This window comes from Lethenteron reissneri, chromosome 58 (genome assembly GCF_015708825.2).
Source record: "Lethenteron reissneri isolate LAM-NWPU_2019-01 chromosome 58, ASM1570882v1, whole genome shotgun sequence".
NCBI lineage: Eukaryota > Metazoa > Chordata > Hyperoartia > Petromyzontiformes > Petromyzontidae > Lethenteron > Lethenteron reissneri.
Genome location: NC_083836.1, coordinates 7798589 through 7817774, shown reverse-complemented (window position 1 = coordinate 7817774; position 19186 = coordinate 7798589). Strand labels below are relative to the sequence as shown.

The 19186-nt window shown below is 49.6% G+C and overlaps 1 protein-coding gene across 7 annotated transcripts in view; it reads right to left on the bottom strand.

The window, feature by feature from the left end:
• Window positions 1-6638: 6638 nt before the first annotated feature.
• LOC133357615 (guanine nucleotide exchange factor DBS-like) overlaps window positions 6639-19186 on the bottom strand; it is a 198514-nt gene continuing 185966 nt past the window's right edge. For 4 of the 7 annotated variants that reach the window (XM_061575651.1, XM_061575647.1, XM_061575652.1 and 1 more), the window contains 6 exons: window positions 17580-17663; window positions 15554-15675; window positions 14527-14627; window positions 13279-13403; window positions 11175-11324; window positions 6639-10951 (listed from right to left, as the gene is read on the bottom strand). In XM_061575651.1, the coding sequence (XP_061431635.1) occupies window positions 10932-10951; window positions 11175-11324; window positions 13279-13403; window positions 14527-14627; window positions 15554-15675; window positions 17580-17663 (602 nt within the window). In that variant the 3' untranslated portion in view covers window positions 6639-10931. The remainder of the gene's footprint in view (window positions 10952-11174; window positions 11325-13278; window positions 13404-14526; window positions 14628-15553; window positions 15676-17579; window positions 17664-19186) is intronic. The other 3 variants (XM_061575648.1, XM_061575649.1, XM_061575650.1) reach the window with 3 other exon arrangements.

Below are 19186 nucleotides of genomic sequence, written 5' to 3'. Positions count from 1 at the left end.
CTCTGGGCCGCTGCCACAGAAGCAGATATCGCAGGGCTCCATCTGAGAGCGCCCCAAGTTACCTCTTGGCCCAGACGAGAGAGAGGGGGGAGCACTTTGGCTGCACGACAGTCAAACTGATGGATTCGTCGTTAGGGCCGGAATTTATCCAAGTTAAGCGCAGAACCAAATTTGGTATGGCGGCCCGACTCTTCATCTCGATGTAACGCCATGCACCCAGACACCCCCCAGCATTCATTCATCGCCAAGTACCAGGGTTTGCCGCGTGATACTTTTTCACAACACGATACAATATAGATTTTTTTAATGACGATTCTCGCAATATGCATCTCCCACAACTTCTAAATTGCATTTGCCCATTCACTGCACTGTCTTAAGCAATGTTTTACGCTTCTAGTGTGAATACTATACAGTGACGTGCTCAAAACTCCTCAAAGGCAGTCTATTGTGTGCAGCCTGGGTTCGAATTCTGACTCGGGTGAATGTGTGGAGCTTGTATGCCGCCCTCCCCCCTATTCTCCATGGGGTTCCTCCTGGTACTCTTAGAAAGCTTGTTTTTTCTTGGCTATGCATGACCTCTTAATTTGGGGGTGTGCATCACATGCATTGGGACCGCGTGTGTGAGGCCAACAGTCATTCAGAACGTTGATGTAACGTCAGCTTGCCATGTGCCCTGTCTCATGAGACTACCCTTCACTGTGAACCATGTCAAACAGGTCACTCGTGTTTACACAAGTAGGGTCCCCACATTATGGGGGAACTAAGACATATTGTACAATGCGAGATACGCCGTAATTGTCGAGCTATACACTTTGAAATTCGGATTGAAATACTCATTTCTTTAGCACTGCTGTTTGTGTTTCGTTTGTTGTCCTTCAATCGCACCTCCGATTAGCGCGGTTGGCTACGTACGACGCGAAAGAAGTTCAACTTATATTCATACGTACGCTGGTTTTCTCCTATAAACCCCCCCACACGTCCCACAATGTAACCGGTATTGGCCATATTCTTAGGGTTTTCCGGTAAAGTCACGTAGGTAAAAACATTAAAATGTAAAATAAAATAAAACAAAAATCACGACGTTTCGGAGGCAACACAAGCTTCCGTATTCAGGTGGTACCATCACAGCCACGACAGCTGTATCAAGTAAATGAGAGATTGCAGGAGCTACCACTCCGTTTATATAATGGTTGGAGAATGTGGTGGGGCAAGGGCCGCATACGGTATTGGCCACACATCGCAATGCTGAACCACTACCTGCAATCTTGATTTGAAGTTTTCGTGACTGCAGGGATCCATATTCTTTTGTTCTTTCGGTAAAGTCACTTTAGGTATAAAATAAAATAAATCACGACGTTTCGGGCGAACTGATGACGGACGCTTGTGCTGCGCCCGAAACGTCGTGATTTAATTAATTTTATTTTATACCTACGTGACTTTACCGAAAGAACCAAAGAGTAACACTGCCTGCAAATCACTCCTCAATTGGGATTACAAAGCAACATCGACCCCGACTGCGAACACACTTGGCAGGACCCTCCTGGAAATGGTCTTGAGGCTCAGTTGAGGCGTTGCTGGATAAACAAGCATCACAAGAAACATAATTATAAAGCATTCAACAAAGGCGTGCCATCAGTTAAGTCATACAAGGAGCGATGGGATCAATGACTCTCTTCCCATCGATTATTCGGTGCAATGTTTGTGGGAGCACTCATTTCACTGGTAATTGCTCTTTAACTCTTTGCAATTATTGTGTTAATCTCACCATTTTGTTTCGTCAGAAACTAACATGTTTAAAATATATATTTCTTTGGAAATATATATAATGAGTCGAGACTTGATATTCACTGCACGATACAACAAATTTTTACAAAATACGACTATGGTGGTTCTGACGTTGTACAATGTGTCTTTGATAACAAAGATTTTTGGGTGAGATTACTCAAGTATAAATGTGTCGTAGCCCGCCACCACCTGACAATAGCCAACTCGTAATATTTGTCAAGCAAACGAAGCGTGCACCAATTAGTTACTACTTCAGCCCACCGGTGTGTTGGAGAGTAAATCCACAACATGAATAATATTGTTCACAAAAGCATACGTGTCAAAACAACAACGCATGTCTTTGTGTCGCCCTAATGTGGAAACGCGACTCGTGCACCCACACACACACAGAGCGTAGCCCGTTTGACATGGTTCACAGTGGGGTGCACTCAGAACACGCGGGCACAGGGCAAGCTGACATTATCACATCAATGTTCTGAGGGTTTTTGTGCTTTCGCGTGTACACACACACACACAGTCCCAAGGCATGCGATGCACAATCCCCATATCAAGGAGGGAACCCATGGCCAAGACAAAAACGCCCCCCCCGCAATGTGCACAATATAATTAGAATCCTAATCCACACAGCTCCGCAGTGGCGTGGTGGTCGTGGCTTAGGAGTGGATAAAGCGAAGAGAAGAGGCCGAGGAACACAAAACTGCCCCTCCCCTCCTCAGTTTGGGATATTTGGAAGGTGCAGGCGAGAAGACGTCTCGGTGTTGGCTCGTTGAGCTATGAAACGACCAGTCTAGAGCACGGTAATAACCCCTTGTGTGTCTGTGTGTCTGCATGTGTGTGTGTCTGTGTGTGTGTCTGTGTGTGTCTGTGTGTCTATGTGTGTCTGTGTGTGTCTGTGTGTCTGTGTGTGTCTATGTGTGTGTGTCTGCATGTGTGTGTGTCTGTGTGTGTGTGTCTGCATGTGTGTGTGTCTGTGTGTGTGTCTGTGTGTCTGTGTGTGTCTGTGTGTCTATGTGTCTCTGTGTGTGTGTGTCTGTGTGTCTGTGTGTGTGTGTCTGTGTGTGTGTCTGTGTGTGTCTGTGTGTGTGTGTGTGTCTGTGTGTGTGTGTCTGTGTGTGTGTCTGTGTGTGTGTGTCTGTGTGTGTCTGTGTGTGTGTGTCTGTGTGTGTGTTTGTGTGTGTGTGTGGGGAGCGGTAGTGTAGCGGTTAGCGCGCTGCCCTACGAACCCCGCAACCCGCGTTCGATTCCCGCTCACGGCCAACACCAGTGACGATTATCTGAACCGGTCCCGGGCCTCCCCTAGGTCGACTCAGCCTCAAATAAGTACCTGGTGCGATGTGTAACCATCGCCACAGGGGAGACAAAGGCGGTCGGGCGTGGTGCTGGCCACCCACCCCCTCGTGTACTGCGCCGGTCTTTACAGGTGCTCGCTAACAGCACTTGCCCCTACAGTCTGTTAAGGCTATACGGGCGAGTGCGGTTTCTCCAGGTACGTAGATTGTAGTCGCACCACCAGGCATAGCACACTCATAGACGAATTCAGAGTTGACACTCTTGGCTTAGGAGATCACATGGCCTCACCCAAACATCCATTATTTAGGTTTAAAGATGACGGGGGCGGGGGACTGACCATTTGCAGTCTGTAGAGCGCACGACGCGGAGGTGAGCTCTGGAAACCATGTTCGCCTTGGATTGTGGGGAGGCAAGTGCCGTGCTGTTTCACAAATCCGGGAGAAAATTCGCCGACTTATGAGGTTACGAGATTTGATCTCAGACCCAAATCTTACATGTGTTACGGGGCATTTTTAGCATGTTTTTTTCGACTTTATTTCCAAGTCTAACAAAAAAAAATTACTGATCAAATCACGTGAGCACAGCGAGGAATTTGCAGATTATTGGATTACGGATTGTCAGGGATTTGACCGTGGTATTTTTGGAGGGAAAGTTAAAAATGTGATTCTCTTCCTCGAGGTGAGGCAGTGAAATGCAGCACGGAGGCTATATATTCATTACCTTTTGCAGACATGTTTACTTCTTGAGTGACTGAGGCAGGGTCACGATTAGTTGTTAAAATATGTACTGGGTTAGGCTGTGGCCTAGGACATTTTTTTTTTGGCGAGTTTTGTGTTAAATGTTATTCTAGTGTGAATTTGTGCAGAGTTTGTGCAGCTTGGCTACAGCACTGTGACGAAGGGACACAGATTCATTGTTGAATGTGTTAACTATTGATTGTTATGATGGTGATGATGATAACGCGGGCCAGGCCAGAGTGGAGCGTTTGTGGTGAAACGCAGTGTGGAGGCTAACGTGGGTTATTTTACTTTCAATTCAGAATCGGAAATTTGATTTGTTCATACTCGAGAAATCCGATAAGCTATGATGCTCCTTTTCCACATATTGTCAGTAGGGGCGGGTCAGAACGCTACAACAACAAACAACACAAGAACGCGATAGGAGTGCAAAGTTTCGGAAGAGAAAGTAAATCACTACCAAAAAAAAGCATACAAATAAAACTAAACAATTTTACTCTCCCAGTTAAAGCCCACAAATGATTCCTCGTGGGTGTTCGGGACGTTAAAAATAAAAACCTCCACCAGCCGCTTGGCTGAGCTCAGTTTTCCCAATCCGCTTTCGCCAACCCTGCACAGGAGAGATCATTGGAAAGCGAGCGACAGACCACACAGAAGAGAACGCAGAGAGAGCCTTCCACCGCAGACGTTCCATCCTCACGTTCCCTGGCCCATCGAGCAGTCGCAGAGCCGCTAACTCGTGCCATACCCTCCTTGGCCCTCACCAACGGCTGATGGAGAAGTATGGTCGAATAACTCTCCGATGATATGATAGGCTTGTGGGGGGGTGGTGGTGTGGACCTAAGCCAAAAGTGTCCTGCCAAGCACAGCCTCGATGAGTACTGATCTTGTGGGTAAAACTGCGATAATCACATCGTGGTTTAAAATAACTAAAACATGTATTATTTGAGACCGGCGTAGTAGGTTTTCGTGGCTTGACGAAATGAGAAGTGCTCTGTAAAGCTGCTCTGTCGTGGATAGTCGTGGTGAGCGGTGCTCTCGTCTCCTTCGCCACGCCTTTGTCTTCCACAACCACGTGCTCATTTTGAGGCTGAGTCGACCTAGGAGAGGACCGGTTTAGCCAATCGTCACTTGGTGTTGGCCCTCAACTGGGGATTAAATTCGGGTCGCCGGGTTCGTAGCGCAGCGCTCTAACCACTGCGTTATGCTCTAACCACTGCGCTATGCTCTAACCACTGCGCTATGGTCTAACCACAGCGTTATGTGCACAACACCACATGCGGCAGGCTCTCTGCTTTTTGTTTCGTTTGGAACTCCCACTTACCGGCGGGGTGAAGTATGTCACGGTGTGCGGAGCCAGTGGATCGACGAAGCTGTTCGCAGACACGTATATCTGCTGTCTGGCGCAACATCTGAATGAAAAACAAAGCTATTTCACACCATCACCAAGGTCTCACGCACATTCATATTCTCCTATAATGCGGTAGTTGCGTTCCTGAAGGACATCGCGTGATGAAAAAATCGCGTTGTAAGAATGAATGTACAGGGTGTTTTAAAACGATTCACCCGATTTCAAAGCAGTATATTTCACGATGACAACATGTTACAATTACACAAAAAGTTACTAACGGTTTAATGAGTTGTCAAGTTTTACTAACCATTTTATAAATGCTCTATGTGCCCTCCACCTGCTGTACGGACAACATCGAGACGATAGTTGAATTCGTCCCAAACGCCTCTCAAAGTGTCTCCTTCCACTGAAGTCACCGCTGCCGTGATTCTGTTTTTTTAGGTCATCCAGATTAGTCGCTTAACTGGTGGCACCAAAACACGGTCTTTGACAGTATCCCCACAAGAAAAAGTTGCAGGTTGTGATGTCTGGGGATCTTGGGGGCCAAGAGTGTAGCGCCAAGTCTTGGGGTCCCGTGCGACCTATCCAACGTTGAGGCAGTGTGTCTTGTGCAATGACTGAGGCTAGAGGCTGTTTGTGCGCTGGGAGAGGCATCTCGCGGTGATCATTGAAACTCTAAGCCCCGCCCTTCCAAGTGGTAAAAGTTGCATTCATGGGCGGTTCGTGGTTGCAGAGATATAACGATTTAAAATCGGGTCCATCTTTTTCAAACACCCTGTTCACATATAGGGGTAAAGCACATTCCGCGTTAACACGTGAGATGCGCACGCCGGCTGAACAAAGACTAAGGCGCGTGGGTAGCATCTCGAAGCATCCAGCAGCATCCCACTGCCTTGTTGTGTGATGATGCTACACCGAGGCAGCTGCTATAACCGCTTGTTCTTTACTCGCGCGACGTGGTTACGTTCACTCGATCGCGTTATATCCAATTCGCATCCGCGTTATAGCAAGAAAAAAACGTGTTCCCTAATACATTCATCGCGTTATAACCAATTCGCGTTATGTAAACAACTCGCCACCACCTGACACATCCAATTGACACGTTCCGTTCACGTGACTCGCCTTGCTAATTGGCTGTGTCGGGTAGTGGTGGGTTTAACGACACATTTATATATTTACGCGATCTAAGCCAACAACAACAAAAAAAACCTGTATTATGGATGATATTGGTGGCGAAAGCCTCGCAGATTTGAGTCTCTGGGTAACGCTGCAGCCGTGCATTGCGCAAGAGCCGCCACTCGAGGAATCGCGAGACGGCCGACCTCAATGTGTATTTGGCCTACTCTTCCACACGCCGCTTGGACGTCGTATATCTACTCGAATTCCCGCTCCTCATTCACACATCGGACACCGCGGCGGGAGACAAGGCAGTGGCCACAAAAAGTGAAAGACGGAGACAAATCGTGACCATCATCACATTGGCATGTTTATAAATTCCGTGAGTTCAGTGTCGTGCAAATGATATATACAGAGACGAGCTTTAACTGCCAATAAATAATTCAAATCAATAAATACATAAATACAAAATTCATAAAACATGAAGTACGGTTCTATAATTTTCGTGTGGTTTTTTTCTTTTTAAGAGCAATGCAAAAGTGATTACAGTTTTATAAATTTTGGAATATCAATAAAGCAATGCAAAGATTGCTGCATATAAAAAAGTATGCTCACTCGCTTATCATCATCATATGCCTTAAGACAAACCATTTGTCATAAGTCTACGCAGCTAATGAGCAGACAATACAATACTCGCAAACATTTGTTTTTTCTTAGAGTTTTCATTCTGCACGGTAAGAAACAAAAAAACGTAATCACGCGATTCTATGAACACAGTACGAAAATAAATCGACCGCAGGTCGGAACACCGCTGACACCAAATCCCACGTGCACCCTCCCGAGTTTCGTATCGAGTTGGCTTCCCACAATTATGTTGCTTAGACCAAGGGGACAGACCAAGGGGACACTCGTTCCGTAGAGAAACGCAGAGGAGCGTTGTGTCGGGGCGGTCAATTGCATATGGGGGTTCTCTTTATCCAGTCCCTGCTCAGACAGCTGGAAGAAAATCAGCTGTCAGTGTCATCGAGATCACATGGCCGCCGCCGTCGTCGTCGTGAATAAATACTGCGTCGCGAAGTGATTTCAAAACAAATATGAAGTGAGCGAGCCAGCAACATCGCGGTGAACATTCACAAGTAGGTCTGATTGATAATTGGTATTATTTGATCCGTTGTTATTGTGCATGTTTACTCGGGGGGGGGGGGGGCAAGTCTCATGATCCTTTCAGGAGGGTCCTGCACAGATTTCTTAGTAAAGGGTGGGGGGGGGGGGCGATGATTGCCATGTACTACGTACAGTACAGCATTTATAATCGAGTAATTTCGCTGGGAATTTGTTTTATTTGGGCCGCGACGCCGGCACACAGCGGCCTACCCTTTGCCAACGACGTCACGGGCTCTTTTAACGTCCACCGTGAATCAGACGGCGTGCTTTATGTATATATACATTTATATTTACGGTTAATCCATCCGCAGTATTAATCAGGGCGGCCGCTGGGATTCGAACCGCGAACCTCCACAACACGTGGCAAACGCAGCCGCCGCGAGGCCAGGCGGGTGGGCGACTGAAAAAAAACAACTGACAGCCGTTTTCATTTCGAATTCGGTGGAATAAAAAAAAAGACGACAACTCAACATTTCAAGAGCCGCGCAATGCAAGTGGTGAATACGATTCGGTGGCGGTCCTTCGTAAGGAACGTCAACGAAGCGACGGTCCTTGGAGAGTCGCGGGTTGAGCGAGGCGACGGTGACCGCCGCAGGTTTGCGACGCGCGAACGCTCGAGGAAGGTCAAATTTGTGAAACGTGTAGAGAAAGCGAGTTACACCGTTAAACAAATTCTCCTGCGCTGGTTGTGTGTGTGGGGGGGGGGGGGGCGATTACTTCCGTCAGGGAGGATATGTGACGGTCGGATATCCGATGGTTGACCATCTAGTGAAGGTTCACCCCTATACCTTCAAGAATTGCAGCCGTGGGGGGGAGGGGGGGTTGCCAGTGATGGCAATGAAAATGGAACGAACACCTTCAGCAGCGCGCGCGTGGCGCCTGAGCGTGGCTCATACGACGCGGGGCCAACACGATCATCGCCGGCGTGAGCTGCGCGCCTGTCCAGGGGACAGAGACGCAGAGGCCTGCCTCGTCTCCACCAGCATAGGCCGACAGAGGCTCGTTCCAAGTCAAGTGGCCGCGCGTGCTAGGGCAGGGCCCGTGCCTCGGAGGGATGAGACAAACTACGGGTTGCCTACAGGATGCTGTTTGGTTACCCACAGGCTACAGGCTGCTGAAGGGGTTGCGAGCCATCCTGGCTTCACAATATCTCCCACACTGCGAGCAATCCAGCACAATCTGTAAGTCTTACCGGGACATTACAAGTCCAGCTTTTCATCATTTGTGTAACAATAATGATAACGATACACCGCTCGAGACATGGAGTCACGTGTAGTTTTCTCCCCTCTTCCGGTATTGTGATGTTCTTCTCACGATCTTATGTCCCAGTTTGTTTTGTTGTGTGCAACCCTCGACGTGCCATCCCACCACCAAAGGGGCACGCTGCCTGTCCTCCAGTTCATCTCCACGCGACCCACCAACCCTCCCAACCTCTCACCGCTGGCTTGCCAGCGTGCACCACCAAGCTGGGACGAACAAACGACACCGCGTAGACTGAGCGTCGAAACAGATAGAATGCATGCCAATGTACACAGTGCAATGTTGCATATCCGACAGTCACATATCTGCCGTCTAGTGTGCACACCCAGTGCAGTGTGTGAGCAGTACGAACTGCTCACATACTGCAGATATGTTGAAACACCCGTTTCGGACACGTGACGGATACGTGACGTTGTAACGTACGCCACGTGCTTCCGCTGCCGGGCTATGGAAACCACAGGCCGTGCAGTGGCATTGCACGGTGACGGCCTGCATCGTGGTGTTTCCATTGCTGGGCTGTGGCTCTCACACGGGTTGTCGTGGTCTCCATTTGAAAAGGTATCGGCAACCAATGAGAGCGAGCCGCGTGTATCGCGTGAAAAACACCCTCCAGTCACAAGCCACTCGAGAGACAACAGCCGAGAACACCAACTTGGCTGGCCCCCATCGTCAGCGCAATCCAAGGAAGGATGCGGTGGAGGCTGATCTAGCAACATTCAGAGCGCTGGGCAAAGGAACCGAGGAACTGCTTGCGAAGGAGACAGCATCGGCCGTGCAAAACCACAGCTCAGCATTGAAACGCAGTCGAAAAACGGAACAAACCCCTTTAAGCCTTTCCCGTTCCGAGCCATCTCTGCAAGCTGCAGGGTAGGGGTCCCATTCACCGCTGAATCTTGCAACGTGCGAGCGTGTTCAGCGTTCATGTTATTTAAGAGAGGCGTAGCGCCGTTGTTTTTTAAGACTTTGTACTCACCGCAGAGAACTGCAGCGACACGACCGCATTCTATGTGATAGCCGGCGCCAAACTGTGCCACGCGTCATCCCGCACGTGGCCTTGTGGGAGCCTCAGTTTTTTATTGAGTAAAATATCTCTCCGATCCGTTTAGGGTTGCACCGAAACAGGACACGAACCCAACCAATCACCTAAGAGGAAAACTACTTCCGAAGGTTTTCGCGGTTGCGCGGCACAAGCTCTCCCACGTGCACGAATCGGAGCGGCATGAAAAAGCTCGCGGCACCCGGCAGCGCGAAACGTCGGGACCGTCACACCGAAATGCGCGCGGCACGAACCAAAATAACCACGTTTTGGACAGCTGAACAGCGCACCCGCGAATACCCACGCACAGCAGTCAACCTGCTCGTGTTTGTGCCAAGTCGCTTTTTCTTTTAAAAAATCTTAACATAAATCCATGCCTGGAAAGAGTTTCAGTTACCGACGCATTTCGATTGCATGCAACGGTGCTTCGCCACAAACTTGGCACACGTTTGGCACAAATGTGTCCCTCCGCCACAAACTTGTGGTGGATGAGTCCTGAAAGCCTTGCCCACCTGTCCTGGTTTTCCCAGGATCATCCTCTCTTTTGAGGTGGCCGTCCTGCAATATCTGTAAGTCTTCCCGGAACGTGAAGCATTAAACACTCTGGTTTTTTTTGTCAGTTAGATGTAGATCTCCCTTCCCACTATAAGACCCAGTTTTTCTGTACCTCTAGAGGTGGGCAACCCTACGAGAATGGCCACTTGAACTCAATAGGAGGCAGGCTTGCAGCGAAAGACCACGGGTTTCCCCACCGTGTGTATGTATATTGAACTTCTTTCGCACCGTACGTAGCCAACCGCCTTAATCGGAGGTGCGGGGGAAGGACAACAAAATGTGATGACGTATCAGTGTGCGTGTACGCCACTGGCGGTGACACAAAACTAAACCTTTACGCTTTCAACTGGATCGAGACGCTCTTTCAAATTGCGTTGCAGTACTCCTCCGCTCATCTTCGGATACCCCCCCCACCCCATCCTCCCTCCCCCATCCCGGCCTCGCATCCTGAGTTTGGCGGAAAAAAGCAGAGAAGTTAAAAAGGGAAATAAACAAAGACGTACAAAAAACATATACGTGTACAGTGCTTTCTTAGAGACTGCGGTCAGTTTGTGCATCATTCATTTCCTTCCTTCAGCAGATGGACATCTCATCACCTCCCCCGCCACCACCCACCGAAGGTCCAGTGGAGGGGGTTTCAGTTGCTCGATGCCGACTCTGCAAAGACAGAGGAGAGATTTGCGTTGTTGACTGAGAATGATTTCGCTAAATGACATGGAACAAAAGCTGATGAGTGTGTGAAAAAAAAACAAAGCGTTTACAGATGCACGTTTGTAATTACGCTGAGAGACGAATGGAGACACGCGTGTGTTGCAGAGCTTACAGGGACTCCTCTACTTACGAAAATTCGACTTACGAACTTTCAGAGATATGAACAAACCTGTCCGTATGTCCAGTTGCCTGTTCGGACCGAGGGTTGTAAGATCAACCGCCGCGCAATAGACGGATGTGGTGCCATCAACATCTGCAGAACGTGAAGAACCAGTGGCATCAACATCTGCAGAACGTGAAGAACCAGTGGCATCAACATCTGCAGAACGTGAAGAACCAGTGGCATCAACATCTGCAGAACATGAAGAACCAGTGGCATCTACATCTGCAGAACATGAAGAACCAGCGGCATCTACATCTGCAGAACGTGAAGAACCAGTGGCATCAACATCTGCAGAACGTGAAGAACCAGTGGCATCAACATCTGCAGAACGTGAAGAACCAGTGGCATCAACATCTGCAGAACATGAAGAACCAGTGGCATCTACATCTGCAGAACATGAAGAACCAGCGGCATCTACATCTGCAGAACGTGAAGAACCAGTGGCATCAACATCTGCAGAACGTGAAGAACCAGTGGCATCTACATCTGCAGAACGTGAAGAACCAGTGGCATCAACATCTGCAGAACGTGAAGAACCAGTGGCATCTACATCAGTAAACCATGAAGAACCAGTGGCATCTACATCTGCAGAACGTGAAGAACCAGTGGCATCTACATCTGCAGAACGTGAAGAACCAGTGGCATCTACATCTGCAGAATGTGAAGAACCAGTGGCATCTACATCTGCAGAACATGAAGAACCAGTGGCATCTACATCAGTAGAACATAAAAAACAGGGGCATCTACATCTGCAGAACGTGAAGAACCAGTGGCATCTACATCAGTAGAACATGAAAAACCAGTGGCATCTACATCTGCAGAACGTAAAGAACCAGTGGCATCAACATCTGCAGAACATGAAGAACCAGTGGCATCTACATCTGCAGAACGTGAAGAACCAGCGGCATCTACATCTGCAGAACGTGAAGAACCAGCGGCATCTACATCTGTAGAACGTGAAGAACCAGTGGCATCTACATCTGCAGAACATGAAGAACCAGTGGCATCTACATCTGCAGAACGCGAAGAACCAGTGGCATCTACATCTGCAGATCGTGAAGAACCAGTGGCATCTACATCTGCAGAACGTGAAAAACCAGTGGCATCTACATCTACAGAACGTAAAGAACCAGCGGCATCTACATCTACAGAACGTGAAGAACCAGCGACATCTACATCTGCAGAACGTGAAGAACCAGCGGCATCTACATCTGCAGAACGTGAAGAACCAGTGGAATCTACATCTGCAGAACGTGAAAAACCAGTGGCATCTACATCTGCAGAATGTGAAGAACCAGTGGTATCTACATCTACAGAACATGAAGAACCAGTGGCATCTACATCTACAGAACATGAAGAACCAGTGGCATCTACGTCTACAGAACGTGAAGAACCAGTGGCATCTACATCTGCAGAACGTGAAGAACCAGTGGCATCTACATCTGCAGAACGTGAAGAACCAGTGGCATCTCCATCTACAGAACGTGAAGAACCAGTGACATCTACATCTGCAGAACGTGAAGAACCAGTGGTATCTACATCTACAGAATATGAAGAACCAGTGGTATCTACATCTATAGAACATGAAGAACCAGTGGTATCTACATCTATAGAACATGAAGAACCAGTGGTATCTACATCTATAGAACGTGAAGAACCAGTGGCATCTACATCTACAGAACATGAAGAACCAGTGGCATCTATGTCTACAGGAGATTATACGACTTTCCCTGTGTTTAGTGTACACGCCGTACAACATGTTTGGAATTGAGAGGAGTGAGGTTGGACTTATAAACAAATCGACTTCCGAACAGACCTCTGGAACATAACTCGTTCGTATATTAGAGGAGTCTCTGTAATCTAAACAATCTAAATGCATGGGAGGTTTTTTGGGGGGGTTTTGACAATCGGCTATTGGGCCAACGTGCATACAGTAGAATCCCTCTTAACGACGGTAATTGGTTCCACGAAACCGGCCGTTAAGTGATTTGCTTGTTAAGCGAGCATACACTACACTATACACTACACATTGGGCTCTATGGAGGCCCGTCGTTAAGCGATTAGTCGTGAACAGGGGTGGCCGCTAAGAAAGGGGGTTTCCTGCACTCACCGGAGTGCGGGAAGCCCTCCCCGGAGCTGCTGAGCGACTGGCAGGACTTGGAGTCGATGCCGGGAGACTTGAAGTGAGAGCCCGGGACGAGGCCTTCCCGGAGTGAAACACTGCTCCTCACCAGCCTGCACAAAGAAGAAGATCCCCCGTGTAGCCTTGAGCAGACTGTTGGGGCAAGTGCTGTTAGCGAGCACCTATGAAGGCCGGCACGGCAAACGAGGGAGTGGGTAGCCAACACCACGCCCGACCGCCTTTGTCTCTTCGGTGGTGATCTTTACACGTCGCACCAGGTACTCATTTAAGGCTGAGTCGGCCTAGGGGAGGCCCAGGACCGGCTCAGATAATTGCCACTGGTGTTGGCCGTGAGTGGGAATTGAACTCGGGTATCCGGGTTTGTAGTGCAGCATGCTAACCGCTATATAAAGATAAAGACAAATATCCTCCATATAGCCTAACAGGGTGTTAGGGCAAGTGCTGTTAGTGAGCACCTATGAAGGCCGGCACGGCACACGAGGGAGTTGGGTGGCCAGCACCACGCCCGACCGCCTTTGTCTCCCCAGTGGTGATGTTTTTACACACCGCACCAGGTACTCATTTGAAGTTAGGGGAGGCCCATGACCGGTTTAGATAATCGCCACTGGTGTTGGCCGTGAGCGGGAATCAAACTCGGGTGGCTGGGTACATAGGGCAGTGCGCTCACCACTACACTAGCACTCCCCGCACGAACGCACACACACTCGGATGCACAAAACACACACAGACACACCAAAATTCAAAAGACACATACACAGACGTGTGCACATGCACGGATGCACCCTGCACACAGACACGCCGCACACACGCATGGACACACCGCACACATGGCACCAAGTTCAGTGGCCTTCGGTGGGGCACATCGTGAGACGCTACGATGGTCAACAGCCGAGATTGACTTTTGAGGGACAGCCAAGGGAGGCAACTCATCCTACAGGACGCACACTGTGGAGATGGAGCTACGGAATCAGCTCGAGTGTAGATGGCTAGGTGGATTGTTGCGTCACAGGATTGTGGGAAATGGTGACAGCTTTCGAAGGGCCTTGATCGAGCAGCGGGTAGATCACGGCTGGTGACGATGATAACGATTGTATTTCATTTCATTTAGCGAATGCTGTTGCACATGACTCTTACACGCGCAACAATAATGATTTTTTTTAAAATGTGGAAATGTATTTATCGTATTTCATTGATCGCTCGTGAGGAAGACCGCACCAGTATCCCTCGCTGTCCTCCTTCAGCAGAATGATGCCTTCCCCCTTCTTCAAGGTGATCTCTTCTGCCGTCTGAGCCTCATAGTCCCCGGGAGCCGTGTACTGCACGGGACAAACACAGGGCACCTCGGCCTCAGCAGAACATCGACGTGACGTCTACATTACAGGGTTGTTTTGGGTTACGTCGCGTGAATATGTAAGTGCGTCGTTAAACCCGCCACCACCCGACACAGCCCATTAGTTAGGGTTTGTCACGTAAACTAAACGTGGCAATTCGTTACGAGTTCAGCACGCCGGTTTGTGCGTTGGTGAGTAAACCCACAACATTTTACCATTCGAGCGCAGTGACGTTTCGCCGGTTATTACAACCAGCATCATCAGGCGACAGCCAGAGTTGTGGAGAAATCCTCCTGTTTTGGTCCTAAATAGAGGGATACATATTTACGCGATTTTACCCCCCAAAAACACCCCTATATTACGGATAATGTTGGTCGCCAAAGCCCGAGTGTTAAACATCACGTCCGTTTCCTTATCCCCTTACTTTTGATATCCCCCCCACACCACCCTTCCTTCCCCATATAAACTCTCGCGCTGCCGCTCGCAGACCCCCACCTGGGTGGGCCAGTGAGCCCAATTCCTCTCCCTTCCTGAAAACCCAGGAGCACTGAGCCCCCCGGGGCTTCTGCCCGTGGAACTTGTGCCCCCCAAATTCCATGCGTGGTCACCGTTTGTGCTTCGTAACGGAGTTAACGCCGCGTGACGATAATAACAACAACAACAAAACTAAACAATTATTTTACTTCACCGGGTAAAGCCACCACTGAGCTGTAACGCCTCGACCTGGCGCTCGCAAACAAGTGGCGGCGGCGGGGCTTACGACGTAGACAACGCATAGCCAGTGGCCGAACACAAACGAACGCACGTGCGTCAACCTCGCCGCTGCCCTGAGCCTATCCGTGGACAGGAGGTGGACACGGGGAGGTGGGCACGGGAGGGTGGACATGGGAAGGCTCGGCTGGATGGCCCACCTGCGAGGTGGACTGCTCGTCCTCGGCCTCGGACGAGTTGATCAGCTCGTCGGCGCTTGACCAGCCCGCGTCGTAGTCCTCGTTGTTGTCCACCGTGGGCGCCGGCTTGGGCAGCCAGTCCCCTGTGGGGGGTGGGACGGGCGAGCGGGTTCAGGGCGACGCCGGTGTCAGCATGCCGCCCCGCGTGCGATCTGCGCAGAGCGGCGGTCAGCGCTGAGCCGCGCTACGAAACCCGGCGGGCCGAGTTCGATTCCCGCTCACGGCCAACACCCGCGACAATGATCTGGACCGGTTTTGGGCCTCCCCTAGGTCGAATCGGTCTCAAATGAGTAGCGGGTGCTGTGTGTAAGCTTTGCCACTGGGGAGATAAAGGCGGCTGGGCGTGGTTTTCGCCACACACCCCTCGTGTGCTGTGCCAGCTTTCATAGGAAAAGAACTCGCTAACAAGAACTCGCTAACAACACTTGCTCCAATAGTCTGTTAAAGGCTATACGGGGGATCTTTGTCTTTTTGTTTTTGTGTGTACATGAGGAGCGATGCTCACAACAATGAGCGGAGCGCTGAGCGGCTAAAATACAGCGAGTTGGCACAGTGGGGGCACAGCTGATCCATCGGCAAGTCATCTCAGTCAGCCAATCTATGGGATCTGCTGGGTCTATCACGTCACCTCCTGGCAGCGAGCCTGCGACACTTCACGTGGCCTCAAAGTGCACCTAACCTGGCACGGGCGCCGTAGTAACATCACCGTCACTTAGTGGCGAATGGCGGGTATTTGTATTGGTGTGTGCATGTTGAACTTCTTTCGCACCATACGTAGCGAACGAGCTGATTTCATCGCTGTACCTCCCCGGGGGGCGTCCACTCAGGTGCGGTCCATTCAGTGGCTGCCACTCCGTAACTATCCTTGAAACATCGGCTCCATCAATCTTTCTAACCATGACCCATCTTGGCCAGGACCCGCTCACCATTTCTTAACAATGTGAATTATGTCATTGACTGCAGTTTTCTTTCTAAACACGTGTTTGTCTCGCTGTCCCTCAATGTAACTAACTAGTAAATATATTTTTTTATTTTACCAGGTAAGGCCCACTGAGAGATACGTAGGCATGTATGTTGAACTTCTTTTCTACCGTACGTAGCCAACCATGCTAATCGGAGGTGCGCGGGACGGACAACAAACTAAACACACAAGAAGGAGTTCTAAAGAAATGAGTTTTCAATCTAGATCGGTGTTCTTCGTCGTAAGGCCCCGCGGGCCAATGGCGGCCCCTGGTGGCCTTTAGCGTGGCCCCTGGTGGCCTTTAGCGTGGCCCCTGGTGACCTTTAGCGTGGCCCCTGGCGTGCGGCCCTGCGACAATGCGCACCGTGTGAGAACACCCCTTGCAGGCGGTGCGGCGGCCCTCACAATGGTGTCTTATTGGTGACAGTGGCCCCCTCTGAAAATTAGTGAAGAACACTCAATCAACTACATGATCTAGAAGTGCATAGCTCCAGTGGCTTCCTAATATCGGAAGGAAGAGCGTTCCAGACGGCCGCAGAAGCGCATCTGAAAGCGCACGACACGGTGTCGACCGCGTTCATTCAACGGCCAGACAAAGCCGCCCGCCGCTGCTGCTGCGGCTGCGGGGATGGCCGAGGTTCACGTGATGGCTTACGCTCCTTGACAAGATCAGCGAGGTATCATTTGCGTCAAGCGCTTCGCGTGCAACGGGCGCGACCTCACAGCGCGTTCGTTCGACGACCAGAAGCCAACACAGCCCGGCGAGTGGCGGACGGACCACGGTCGGACCGCGCGTGGCACCCGTGACGACAGCGCGCCCCAGAATTTTTGTACGCGCCGCAGGTCCCAACGGACGCTCCGGTCATTGTCGACCGCAGTGACGCGGAAGCCGTCGGCGCGTGACGTCAGCGGCGCAGTGGAACATCCAACGTTGGGGCCGCGCTGGGCGGGCTCGCCATGGCTCCGGCGCGGGTCGGGTTGCGCGAGTGGGGAAGGGGGGTGAATGTGCCACAGCGCCTGGTTCACCTGGCTGGATGTGGGACGTGGGAGACAGGTTCCCGGTGCTGAAGCACTTGGCCTTGTCGAGTGCGGAGATCAGCGGCTCTGCGGCTGCAAAGCGAGGACGGAGGCAGTGAGAGAAAAGAGTGAGAACGCCACAGGGTAGACGGGGAAAAAAAACACACGAAACAACTCGGATGGATTTTATTAACAATTCTACCCAAATTTCGATTTAAAGCTTGACATTGACTTCTCCAAGACAGAGGTTCTCTGCAAGCCATCTGGCTATCATGAGAGATTCGTTCATGAGGCGATCCACATATACAAACACAGAGACAATTTTAACCGAGAAGATGGATTCTGGCTTAGCAATCATTGGAAGGACGTAATAAACCATTTCGGATCTTAACTGATTGTGTTCATGTTTACGGTGACTTTCAGACCGCGTTCCACTCACTGGCATTGTATTCTCCGCAGGGAATGGATTCTTTGCTCCGCTGCAAGTTTCCCCCCCACGACTCACCCATTGATACGACGGTCAATGGTACAGCGTATAATAACAAATAGTATAACATTTATATGCTTAATACAATGTACAAAGTAATATATAGTATCGTAATTGTATAGTAAATATATAGCAGTGTGATACACATTAGGGTGAGTAGAATAATACATAGTGTTATATTAAAATGTATAAGGTGGTTTATAGCAATACAGTATATAATTTAATGTTGGGTTTATCTATGGCAGTATATAGTACGGTGTATGCTCGTGTGATGTAAGAGAATAAAGTTTAGATGGAAGCATATTATATAATTTTTTACGACGTAGAATTGTAATGTATTACTTGTTGTTAGTAACTCAGCTTATTGTAGAGTATAGTAAGTATACTGATGGTGCTATGCAGTTTATACTTTAGTTTTTTATGTAGTTTATACTTTAGTTTTCTACGTTGTTGTTTAGTAACTGCAGCTACATACTATTAACATTCTTTTCCTTTGTTAATGCTACTGCACCCCCCCTTGGTGCTGTTGATCCTGCATAATGCATGGGCAAATATGACTATGACCCCCCCACCCACCTCCTACGCATTTCCCATGAATATGCTAAATTCCTCTTCATATGCACATTCCTTTTTGTTAAGGCGCTCTTGCACCTCCAACGCAGCGTATATATTAGCTCCTAGCTTGGTAATGTCTCATTCTTCACCTGAGGACGGCTGCTTGCGTTGTGGCCGAAACGTCGTGAGAATTATTTTATTTTATTATGTTTTATTTTTATTATTTTATTGCTTCCCTTCTACGTGACTTTACCGAAAGAACCAAGAAGAATTCTACCCAAATTTTGTGTAATTGGATTTGTGCACGGCTGCTGATGATGCTACAGTTTTGCTGCTGCTGCCTGTGAAGATAACAAAGAAGGTGCTGCTTTTCCTGATGCTGCTGTTGCTGATGATGATGCTGCCGTTAAACATGTAGTGACATAAGAAGGGAGGGGCTGCTGGGGGCTCTGGGATCCCAGGCGAGTCCAGACGCTTAAGCCTCTCGGCGCCAGGCGTTGAGTTCCCAGGCGCTTAATCCCCTGGGCGCCGCCAACGGGGGGGGGGGGCTGTGTGTGCTCTGTGGGATGTCTGG